Here is a 12,831-nt window from a genome sequence, read left to right as displayed (position 1 = left end):
AAAAAAAAAAAGTTTTACTCAGGAATTTTGGCATTGCTCCACTCGATTTATTCAAACAAGTTTCAGTAACACCAAATCTTCTGGGCTGCACCAGAAGAGGAGCTACGGGAAAGAAAGGTACAGACTCTTTAGCAGGCTCTGTGGTGATAGAACAAGGAGAAATGGCTTCAAGCTCGAAGAGGATAGATTTAGGTTAGATATAAGGAAAAAAATCTTTTACAGTGAGGGTGGTGAGGCACTGGTACAGGTTACCTGGTGATGTGGTTAATGTCCCAGCCCTGGAGGCTTTCAAGACAAGGCTGGATCAGGCCCTGGGCAACCTGATCTATTTGTGGTGTCCCTGATCATTGCAGGGGAGCTAGACTAGATGCCTTCAAAGGACCCTTCCAACTAAGGATTCTATGATCTTCTCAAACATAAGGCCTTCTAACTCTGTTTTCTTGCAACCCTGACACCAAGGACTGATTTTAAGTGAATAATATACAGATGTATATAAAACAACAGCAGTTTCTTTTTATTATATTTGTAGAAGCGCAATGAAATCCAGGTTATGGTAGAAGAGACAGAATGTGTGCACACATCCAACATTAAATGGTGCTTTCTGAAGTTTTACCTACTATAATGAGACAAGATCAACAGTGGTTTTCTTTGGCTACAAGCCTCACAGACATTAAGTTATTTCACATCAATCTACCTGACAGCTTACTGCCAGGGAACAAGAGATTCTGTATAATTTGCATCAGCTGCTAGCTTGGAGATATCTAAATGTTCAAAGCAAAAAGTTCCAGAAATAATAGAAATGTTTTCCTAATTCTTAAATGGTTCATAATTAGGTTTCCCTAATTATGAAAAACTAATTCATAGAATGGCTTGGGTTACAAGAGACCTTAAAGATCATCTAGTTCCAACTCCCAGTTCTTCAGATTCTCTCTTATCTGTAAAGAATTTTCTGAATAGAACAGCAAGTCTTACCTGTTGGGTTTTTCTAAACTCTTCAAGTAGTTTTAAGGCCATATCATAATCTTTAAGTAAGTGGTATGCAATTGCATATCCAATCCAGGAAGCTCGTTGTGTGGGGCGCAGCTGAAGTAACTGGTATCTTGTCTCCTTGAGTAAAAAGACATTTAAAAAAAAGGGAGAGGTTAAATTACTACATTATTACCATAAACTGTCATACAAATCTACATTTTAAAGCATAGTAGTCATGGCACAACAGAAAAAAAAAAAAAAACAACTATTTTTTGGTACATAAGAAGTGTCATTTTAAGAAGCCTCTCTTAGGGCCAAGTCTTATTCCCAAAGACAGAACACTGAAACCTCAGAGGTGTGTCATTAAGAAACACAAGCTCACTGCCACTGGAAAACCTGTCCCACCCTTCTCATGCCCAGGCACAAAATCCTGATACTTATATTATAGCAGTGCTTCTCTAATCTCTCTTATTGAGCCATGTCACAGCTTTAAGTCAGCTATCCACTTTTCCTGTATTTGAAAATTCAACATGATCAGTGAAGGAGACCACCTAATGCTAAAGCCCACAGTCCAGTCCTCTAACACTTTGGCAGCCAAATCCATTCAGCCACTTTGAAATCACTGTCTCAGTTCTTACAGAAATTTAAAGCTGTTATTTATGATAAAATCTGTATTTGAATTCAAAAAACCAATTAGCACAGGGCAAGTTTCCCACATACTCAATAAAATAGAGCGTATTTTTTGTATTTTTCTGAAGGGAGAAGGAATCACTATATAATAATGCTCTCAAAACAGAATAAAAGCAGTTTCATGATTCCATAAGTCATACCACTATCCAAAAAAATATTTTAACATCCTTTTTTTTTTTTTTCCTACTCTCCTTTGAAATAACATGACTGGCACAAATTTCTACAGACTTTCAGAGTAACGTGGAATTATTTCTGTGATTCTGTGATTTGTTTTTTTGCAAAAGCCATTCTTGTAGGATAGGGATCTCTATCATAATTCCTCAGACTTAGAGATATTTTATTTCCTTACTCATTTTTCTTAACCATTTTAAAAAGTTCAGTGGAGTGAGAATGTATTTCTCACAATAAACACCTTTAGTACGTACAACGAAAACATGGCTTGCAGTAGCTTCCAGTAACACAATAAATACATGTTAAATTTTAATCTTATACTTTTTATTTCAGTAAAAAATGGTGGATAGCTTGAATTTTAAAAGGTGATTCACTAGTCAAGTTTTAAAGAGTAAATGTACTTCTGGGGGTGTGTTCTCAATAGTATAACAGAGCTCTACTGCAATTGATTTCCATACTCGCACAAACAAGACCTCAAACACTTCCTACTTTGAAATATCAAAAACAAGTAGTAACAGAATTACTACCAATAAAAGAACTAAAAAATGGAACATAAGCAGAGAATACAAACAGCAATAAATAGGGATTTAAATAGAATACTTACTCTATATCCTTCCAAATCCCTCATTTGAATCTGCAAGAGTGAGAGATCTCTCAGGATCTGCAAATTATCCTTATCTAACTTGAGTGCATTCCGGTAGCACTTGATGGCTTCATCATATTTCTTATCAGAACGCTGCAAAAGACCATAAACGTGCCAACCTAATACATGTTAAGGAAGACACGTCCACAATTTACACAGAGTAACTACAGTGCATTTGTGCTACAGAACAAATAACTCCGCAGCTTCCTTGGAGATCAGTATCCTCATAAATTAAGTTTGATTATTGCAATCAGACTTTACTGTCAGAAGTTAAACGTTAAATATGTAATACACATCATAAAATCTTCCATTAAATCACATTCGTAACATTCCTCCCCACCAAACTTTGCTATCCAAACTAAACAACTCAAAGTCTTAATGGCATCCTAGAGAAGTATTATTTGAAAGCACACTACTGTGACCAAAATGGGACTTTTCACCCCAAGAATTATCTCCATCTACAAATACAATTGGTGTGCAAGTTTTACCCTTCCATCCCTGCCAACCTGCAACCTCAGTCTCCAGATTTTGCAGTAAGGGATAAACACAGAGCTACTCTTTATTAATTGAGAAGAGGATATCTTAACATTTCTGGGCAATGAAGTATTTACCAGATTCTCAGGCTTCCATCAGTGTATCATTTCACATTTCAATAGACTTCTCTCCTCAAGCATCTGTTTAAATAATTTTTTCTCAGGAAAAAAAAAAACAACACAAAACAAACAACTGAAAAATTGGAAAGGTTTTGAATTCAAAACATGAAACCAAGTGGTACCATAGCAACACATTATCCTGTGTGTTTACAACAGTTTCCTAGAGTTATATTAACAAAGATATTGCTTGATATACCACTTGCTACTTCAGGATATTAGTAGCTCATTGGGGCAGCACTAGTAACTCTGCACTAGTAACTCTGAATGTATTCAAATCGAAAGTGGCTCATAAGTCCTCTCACGAGGCTCTCCAGTGTGCTTCAGAACCAGCTGAATCCAGTTGGGAAGAGCTATAGGCATCCTTAACCCATTTTCAGTTTAAAAGACATAAAAATAGCTCACAGAGCTAACAGAGGAAAAAAAAAATTAAGATTTCTCATTATACTGAGGTGAAAATGAAGCAACTGTTCCCCCTAAAGATGCTATTGTTTGGAAACTGCTAAAGTTGAGAAAGCATAGCAAGAAAATTCAAAGCATTAACGTGGACAAGTAAGTAGAAAGGTAAGTTCCTCCTTACTCAGAAAGGCCGAAAGTCCTAGACATTAAGACAGAAAGCCAGTTTGTAATTAAGAATGTCAAAGGACAAGTCTCCAACTAAAAGCAAAGTGTTTTAATAATTAACAGTCTGAAGGAAGCAGATAATGCACAAGCAAGAGACCCTGGCTTCTGCCTCTACTGGAACACCAGCCACCGACAAACTCAGTATTCATCCTTGAGACTGCTAGCAGAGCTGCTGTTGCTGCCATAAGACTAAAGGGAACAAACAATTTTGGATACAGTGAGAGCAGCTGGCCTGATGCTGCAGCTACTGTCTATCGATCCTACCTTGTTTCTTTGAGACAAGTATTAAGGACATGGATCAGACTTAAATGCAGCATCAACACATATCAGCCTCAAAAACAGACTATTGATAATTCAGATTCTTGCCCAGAGCAAGCCCATTCAGTGCAAAAGAATTTGTAGCTTAATGAAGATAAGGCTTCAAGTAACTTATCGGGTATCGCTATTATTCCCAGATCCAAGTGGTATTCTGTTTCAAAACTTCATTAACTACACTCCTTACCAAACAATCAAGTAAAGAAAGGCAAAAATTCCTTTGGAAATAGGTCTGCACAATGGCAGAAATCTAGCACAAGAAAATACAACAGCAATACAAGCCAATAAAACGCAACATTACTAATAAATCATAGTAGACAGCTTGGACCAGCCTTGCATGTGCTCCTGTAGTGCACTGAAACAATAACACGTCACTTCCTGATACACTGAATATCAAAGTAAGCATACAGCTCTGACCAAGCCATGATTTAAATTATAATCAAAATGGGTCAGAGCTCGTTTGTAGCTCGACAAGAAGATTTCACAGAAAGGCCCGGGTTGGAAGGGACCTCAAGGATCATGAATCTCCAACCCCCCTGCCACTGGCAGGGCCACCAACCTCCCCATTTAATACTAGACCAGGCTGCCCAGGGCCCCATCCAACCTGGCCTTGAACACCTCCAGGAACAGGGCATCCACAACCTCTCTGGGCAGCCTGTAATATTTCCACATTTCTGAACATTTCTTAACAGTTTACAGTTTTATTTTCCTCCAAAACCTCAAAGTGGGAAACTATGTGAAACGGCAGAGGAATTAAAACTTTCTTCCATTATTCCATAAACAAGTCAGAACTCCAAGGTGACCAGTCATACTTTAATCATCATCTGCCATATGTTTTTTTAAAGGACAAAATACATCAAAAACGCTTTCAAACATTACTGAAAGAAAATAAAATGTAGATAGTTTGCTCCTCCTTGAAACCAGCTACTCAAAGGACATGACTTTAGTGGCTAGTCCCAGCTTCTCCGTCTAATCAAAGTGACAAGCATTAAGATGTCAGTACTACATTTCAGAGGGAATGTAAATATTATTTCAGAGATCTTCCCAAGCTCTGCTTAGGTGGTACTGAGCGTCAATTTATTATCAAACTTCCATCAGAACATCAGGGCTGGTCACAAGCCCTTACAAATTATACAGAACGAATCTTTATTATTAGAAAGCTAAGCCTCAATTTGAGTTTCTCATGGGACAGAATACAGTCTCTTCTCTTGACTGTACACCCAGAAGCCTCACCATCAGAGGAAAGAGATATTTGGGCAGTAACATTGTGATTGGCAGCTGCTCTTAAAGCATGGTACTAAAAGACATTTGCCATTTCTTAATAACATCTTAATATGACAACTGAAATACTGTGTCAAACTTCTCATATCTGTTGGAAATTAGTTTGTTATCGGTGAACTTCTGCTCGGTAGAAATGTAATTCTGCAGACAGATTGCTCAAGACTCTCTGTAGAGCTACAACAATACAGCTGAGTGCAAGAGGTTATATGTTTTGTCAGTGATAATTCTACGGATACAGCTTAAAAAAAAAAAAAAAGAGGTAAAAAAGGGAAGAGGATTCAGATGGGTCTACACTACTTGAAGTCAGAATACAAAAAAAAAAAAACAAACAAACTTGTGATCATCTTATGGTAAGAGAAGTTCTAGAAGTCAGTAAAACAGTGAGAAACTCACAAAAATTCATTTTTGGAGTTGTTTGGTTTTTGTACAAGTACTTTGCCAGGAAGCATCTCTTTGGCTCCAACCCCTGAAATAAAACCCAATTCTTGCAGTGAGCACCCCCAGCATTTGAAAACAAGGGTTCTACACGGTTTAAAGATAGTCTTGCAGGTAAGAATTGAGGTTGCTGATAAATCCCACACTGGAATTTTTACTGGATGAACAAAAACACTTCCCTAGCTCAACCAGATTATTTTGCACCCCTACTTAATCTGTGAGAAGTCTGAAAGTTGCTTTGGTATTTCTTAGATGTTCAACCCTTTAGAAGGTACAAGTTGTATTTGCTTGTTCTATGGGTTGTTCTCTCTCTACAAACTGAAGACTTCTCTGTGCTTAGAGGTGTTTCTTAGCTTGTTATGTTTTGCCCATAATCTCCAGCTTCCTGGGAGTTTAAAACAGGAGTAAACAGCAACTGCACTGTGATAACCACACAGCACTTCTTTCAAGTATGATGCCTACGGACAAATTTATCTTTTTATGGTTAAAAAAGACAATTGGAAACTCATCCCTGAGTAAGTTTGATATGTATGCAAATGTATACAGCAAATCTCAAGTAGCCACCTGCTTGTGGCATGACAAAAGACGGCTACCACCAAAATTCTTGAGTATTTGTCATGTCTGTAAATTGCAGAGTTTTGGAAGATAAGCTGAGGAGAGAATGGCAGTCATCAAGCCAGTAGACTCAAAATCACTACTTAAAATTCAGATTTCCAAATAACAAGATATATATTTTCACAGTACTTCTAGACAAGATTTCTTAGGCTCTCGTTAAGAAAGATATAAACTCCAGAAATGAGCTGCATTTTACACACAATTTCCTGCAGAACACAAGCACCAGTCTTTGTGTAAGAAACTTAAACATAAAAGGCATTTTGTTTTTCTTAAAGATTCTGTATGATTGTATAAATGAAATTGAAGTCTTACTTGAAGTATTTGATTACAAATTAATAATCATCATACACATCTCATTTCCAACTGCCTTTTATATGTAGACCACATTGTATACTTCAAAAGTAAAGGCTGATGCAGCAACAAGATCATACACACAAGTGAGAAGAAAGCAAAAGAGATCAGGTTTTGTATTACAAAGGATACAGACGTGACTCTTTACATCATTACGGAGTCCTTTACGAACAAATTCATATGCTTCTTCCTTCTTCCCTAAACAGTTCAAAGTCAATCCTTTCATAGCCAGCGTCTCTGTAAGAAATATCATATACTTATGCTCTTGATTTCCCGTATGCCAGTTTCACAATACAGATATCCTTTGAAGTTGCTACACAGTGAAGTTCCCCATTAAATGATAAATTTAGATCAGGATAGCTGCCTAGCACAGCTGAAGATTGTTAGATGGAGGCATTTCCTTTCTTGAAACTGAGTTTAAAGTCTTTTGCAGAGCTTAATACAGATGTGACAAAAGCAGACAACACAAATTTTATTAGCAAAAAATACATTTATCTAAGTGAGTTAACAATTAGCTAAAGCAGTTTTAAAGTGCTTTTCATTACATATTAAGGTTTCACCTGGGCAGAAAAACAAATTATTTAGGTTGTGTCACACCATAAGAAACAAATCCTTGTCATAGTCCGTTTATTTACTGCAGATTGCCTCAAAATCATAAGTTAAGAGGACCATATTTCCTGCTATAGCACTTGGAGGAAGAAAGTCTCTCTAAGTAGGATTTTAATCAGTATTCTGAGAAGCAAACTATTTCAAATACATTGATGTGACTATCGCTCTTCTTCCTCCATACTTCAAGTAACACTAAAAAACAAGCTGCATGTAAGCATGTGCTACGCCAGAAAGCTGTTGCAGATTTGTGGGTGTTTTTTTTTTTCCTAGATCATCCTCCCTACTAAATAGGAGACCGTTTATTTTTGCCCACTGCCAGACGACAGTCTCATTTTCATCCAAGTATTCCATTTTCCTTCAAACTGCAAACTGTGTTAATGGAAAGAGCTTGTGATCAAGTTTAGTTGTAACACTCGCTTTAACTTAATTAGTAGACCTGTCTCTAGGTGTACTTTTAAAAAAAAGAAGTGAACAGTTATTCAAAGACAACTTTTTTTTTTTTAATAGATTGCCCTATACCCATACTCTAAGTTAATCACTGAAAGACAGAATGATACCTTTCATTAATATAAGGAAGGCTGAAAAAGTACATCTCCACTGTGCAAACCACAGAATTATAGAATGGTTTGGGTTGGAAGGGAGCTCTAAGATCATCCAGCTCCAACCCCCTGCTTTAGGGCAGGGACACCTCCCTCTACACCAGGTTGCTCAAAGCCCCATCCAGCCTGGCCTTGAATGCTTCCAAGGAGTGGGATCCACAGCCTCTCCAGGCAACCTGTTCCAGTATCTCACCACCCTCACAGTAAAGAATTTCTTCCTACTCTCTAGTCTAATCTACTCTTTTCCAGTTTAAAACCATTTTCCCTCATCCTGTTGCTACATGCCCTTCTAACGAGTCCCTCCCCAGCTTTCCTGGAGGTCCTCTTCAGGTACTGGAAGGCTGCTATAAGGTCTTCTTGGTGCCTTCTCTTCTCCAGACTGAAAAGCCCCAGCTGTCTCAGCCTGTCCTCATAGTGGAAGTGCTCCAGCCCTCTGATCATCTTTGTGGCCCTCCTTTGGACCTGCTCCAACAACTCTATGTCCTTGTGTTGGGGGTTCCAAAACTGGACACAGTACTACAGGTGGGGTCTCATGAGGACAAGCTACTGCTACCTGCCCACACCAGGGAGGATAGCTGTCCAGTCACAGCAAAGCATGTTTGTCACCTCACTCAATTCTTTATAATCCCTCATCTCTGAGGCTAAGTGCGACAACAGCACAGCTTCCCATCAGATCATTTCACTGGCTTAGTTCTGCTTCAGCTGTTCATTTCAGGCTTTGCTCCCAAGCTCCAAAGCCACTCATGGCTCAAAGCCCATGCAGTATGTGGACTGCCAAGGCAGCTAGCTGTTCTGAAGAAGTTTAAGACAGCAAGAGCAGAAAAGATATAGAAACACGTACTGGGAGGTTATAAAAACACAAGTGCTAGCAGAGACAATTGATTAGGTCTCAGAGGCAGAGAGGCCACTCCATAATTTTGAGGCAACAAAAATCTGTTCTTTTATCTCTAGGAAAGTAACGAAGACAACCAAGAAACACCAGGCCCAGACGAAAGAATGACTAGCCAAACATTTTGCCAAGATTTGATGAGGTCAAACAGCAAAATAATTTTGACTCAGTACATGCACACTTTGTGTTAAATTGCTCCAACAGCAGACAAAGAAAAAATGCCTGTATCAAAAGTATTCCTTGAACCATGCTACAGAAATCCTGTAAGGCAGCAGGACTCTAGTTCTGAAAGATGTAAATAGAATCAACACTTTCCTGTCCAAACAGGCCAGTCTTAGCACCAAGAATATTACACTTGAGTCTGTTTGTCTTAAGTAGCAATTTGATCTGCAGTACAAAAAATTCAAAATATCTAGTTGACAAAAAAAGATTTAATTCCTTGGCAAAATACCTTAGTGTAGTGTTCAAAAGAAGGTAGGGCTTGCAGTTAAATAGAGATGTAAGAAAAAAAACCAAACAGAACGCACTCACATTCTAACCTGGAAATCTAGAAAGGCAAATTAAGTGGAAGCTTCATGCAAGTGTGCTTCACTGAACCATTTGATCCTCATGCCACAGAATGTTTCTGACTATAAGCTAGTGTGGAAATCTGGTATGAATGCGCTACATCTGAAAAAAATCAAGAGTATTATTCACTTGCAAGGACAGAACGAAACTCAGTGACAGGCTGGATTCTCTCAACAGTACAGAATAGAATGACTAAAACTCAGGACAAGAAAAGAAAAACAAAAACTTGTGAGTTGAGCAGTTACCTCCATGTTCAGCAAATTTGGGGTTAGAAAGGATCATCTTGCAGAACTTGAGTCCATTTTTGTACTGTTTTTGTTCATAACATTTCTGGAGGAAAAAAAAAAGAGGTGAATTACACACTGAAAGGCATTTAAATAATATCTTAACATACTGCTACAAATGCAGTTGTAAGTTCAGTGAGGTAATGAGGTCACAAACAAGCTCTAGTTGAATATGACTATCCACAACACAATACCTTTTTTCCAGGATTCAGAACAATATCTGCCTTCATTTACATGCAGCCAGTGCTCTGCCTCATGGTCTCCACTGAAACTGAACTGCTGGTACCAAGTTAGCTATTCCTTTTCAACAGAAACAGGAAAGGCAAAGAGGAGTGCCTGCACTTTGATGAAGAAATTCTTAAAATGGAGAGCCAAGTAACAGATCTTGACTCCACAGAACTTTCGAGAAGAGTCACATGCAAAGAATCCAAACACTTCTTTTAACATCTTATTTCCCCAGCTTAGCAACCTCTCTGAGTGAGATCTCAGAAAGAAACCTGTGGTTGTCACTGATGTGGACTTTGGGGAAGAAGAGAGAAAAAGCATGCAGCAGGACAGACCTGCTGTCACCTCTAAAGAGAGGCATACAGAGAACTTACCTGGGGATTAAAATATTTAACCAGTAGTTGGAAATAGCACAACTAAAGGCTACTTTTACCTTTTCTGTAGGGTACTTTGTAACCTAAGATTACATAAACTAACAAGTAATGCTGCTCCACTGTGGAAGTGAGAAAAAAAAATGTACAACTTCAGTTCCTCTTCTTCTAAGCAAGGACATCACCTCACAATAACGAGTCAAAGAGATTTTAGTCATTTAGATCAGTACAGCTGATCACTGTGTAAGCCGGTTAAAAGCATGCTTATACCAGTAAGCATGAAAGTGAATTAAGGTCAGCTAAGTTATATTCATGATTTCTTAAGTTGGAAGAAAAAAATCCAACAGGCTCAACTTGGCATCATTCTGTTAATAAGGTGTATTATCCTGCTCCAATTTAGACAGCTATTCCAAGGAGAAGTTATGTAAGATCAGTTACATACTTTAGATCTTTAACTGTCTGTAAAAGACCCCTCCCATTCCACCAGCCTTCAGCACAGAGGGGAAAAATATATATATATTTAAAGTAAAGGCAATGTGCAGTAACTCCTTTGGAGTCAGAATCCACCATACTACTTCTCAAGGTACAGGCAATAAACAAAAGCATGCCTAAGCTCACTTTGAGTAATGAGCTGAGATGGAGGACACAAGTCCTCCCCCAGTCTGCGTGAAGGGCCTTCACTGCATTCAGTTTTTAGACTTAGCTGTCTGAAATTCAAGACACTTGTAGTTTACCATAATTAAGTGGAAACTAAATCATGGAATAACTTTGATAGGCAGAAACCTTCAGAGGTCACCTAAATTGCCCCTCAAGGCAAGGGTGGGCTCACTTGGCATTCGATCAGGTTTTTCTGCCTGGCTGACTTCTGGCAGGATGGCCATGGAGTTCCCTTCAGAAGCAAATGATTATACTATGGCAATTAGCATTTAAACAACAGCAAAAACACTGAGATCTTTTAAGCTAAGAAACCAGTTTCCAGATCATTATTTGAAATAACCCACGCTGCAGCAAACTTTCAAGTCCCCTCATGGGACTTCTTTTCCTTTTTTCTCAACATAAAATGTTTAGTCTCGTTTTTAAAGACTCACAAGAAAATATCAGCAATGCTTTAAGGATGCTTTCTAAAGTTATTCAAGTATATCTAAAAAAACATAATAGAACACTGAACATTCATCCATGATACTACAACAACTCTTACAACATTGAATAAAATGTCAAATATACAGTAATGCTTAAATACCAAACAGGAGCTATTTGAGCCAAGAGTGCCCTTAAAACAGATCAACTGCTTGCAATACATATCTATTATTCTCATTCTGATGTTTGCATTTTTTTCCTCCTACAGAGTTCAGGCATAGAACAAGAACTGAAGCCAGATAATCAGAAAATTTCACATTTCTAGAAGACAAACAAGATCGTGTTTTCCAAAGACTAATGGATGGACGGAAGTCAATGCTTTCCACCAACATGGAAGCACAAACTCATCATTCCCATAGGCTTACAGAATCATAGAATAGATTAAGATGGGAAAAACCTTAAAGATCATCCAGTTCCAACCCCCTGCCATGGGAAGTGCTGCTACTCAGCAGCTCAGGCTGCCCAGGGCCCCAACCAGCCTGGTCTTGAATGCCCTCCAGGATGGGGCACCCACAATCTCTCTGATCAATGTGTTCAAGCCTCTTACCACCTCGTAACAATTTTTTTCCTAACAAATAAACTTAACTAAATCTCCCTTCTTTTAGTTTAAAGTCATTATCTCTCACCCCATCACTATGAGGCCCTGTAAAAAGTCAGTCCTCTCCTGCCTGTAAGCTTTCTTCCACTACTGAAAGGCCACATTGAGGTATCTCTGGAGCCTTCTCCAAGCTAAATGAGCCCAACTGCCTCAAACTTTCTTCATAAGAGAGGTACTCCAGCAGTTTGATCATCTTGTTGGAGTGGGCCCTCCTCTGGACCCACTCCACATCCCTCCTGTACTGGAGGCCCCAGGCCTGGATGCAGTACTGCAGATGGGGCCTCACAAAAGCAGAGCAGAGGGGGACAATCTCCTCCCGCTCCCTGTTGGCCACCCCTCTTTTGATGCAGCCCAGGATACAGCTGACCTTCCAGGTTGCGAGCGCGCACCGCTGGCTCATGTCCAGCCTTTCATCCATCAGGACTCCTAAATCCTTCTATGCAGGGCTGCTTTCAAGTTCTCCTCCCATTTTGTACACGTATCTGGGATTGCTTTGACCCAGGTGCAACACTTCGTACTTGGCCTTGTTAAACCTCACCAGATTCTTGCATGCCCGCTTTGCAGGTCTGTCTAGGTCCCTCTGGATGGTGTAATTCCCTTCTAGTGTGTCAACTGCACCACTCAGTGCCAACAACTCCCAGATAAATATAACTTATTTACAAACACATACGTAAAATATAAGAGAAAAAAGACCTTATTCAGCAATCCAAGTTATTTAAAGCTTTTCAACATGCACAATATAACAAAAGGCTTGCAGATTTAGTTACACTGACAAGCCTGAAGCTTTGAAGTATCCAACCTTTCTTTG

At 38.8% G+C, this 12,831-nt stretch overlaps 1 protein-coding gene across 1 annotated transcript; it reads right to left on the bottom strand.

Annotated features, from left to right (window-relative positions):
* Positions 1-9,922, bottom strand: LOC100543707 (N-alpha-acetyltransferase 16, NatA auxiliary subunit-like). The gene is made up of 6 exons (XM_010728878.3): positions 9,887-9,922; positions 9,654-9,804; positions 6,877-6,981; positions 2,435-2,592; positions 973-1,107; positions 1-102 (listed from the first exon to the last, which is right to left on the bottom strand). Exons 1-6 carry the CDS (start codon positions 9,920-9,922, stop codon positions 52-54), a joined length of 636 nt encoding a protein of 211 aa, XP_010727180.1. The 3' UTR covers positions 1-51.
* Positions 9,923-12,831: the final 2,909 nt, after the last annotated feature.

This window comes from Meleagris gallopavo, chromosome 1 (genome assembly GCF_000146605.3).
Source record: "Meleagris gallopavo isolate NT-WF06-2002-E0010 breed Aviagen turkey brand Nicholas breeding stock chromosome 1, Turkey_5.1, whole genome shotgun sequence".
Classification (NCBI taxonomy): Eukaryota; Metazoa; Chordata; class Aves; order Galliformes; family Phasianidae; genus Meleagris; species Meleagris gallopavo.
This window is presented reverse-complemented; position numbering and strand designations above follow the sequence as displayed.

What these genes read in the sequence shown, in the direction of transcription:
- LOC100543707 (XM_010728878.3), bottom strand. Translation starts at nt 9,922, where the DNA reads ATGAAGGCAGATATTGTTCTGAATCCTGGAAAAAAG. An exon ending in CAAATTTGCTGAACATGGAG is followed by an intron (nt 6,982 to 9,653) that starts GTAACTGCTCAA and finishes TATTTCTTACAG; the next exon opens with AGACGCTGGCTATGAAAGGA. An exon ending in AGTTTAGAAAAACCCAACAG is followed by an intron (nt 103 to 972) that starts GTAAGACTTGCT and finishes TCTTTCCCGTAG; the next exon opens with CTCCTCTTCTGGTGCAGCCC.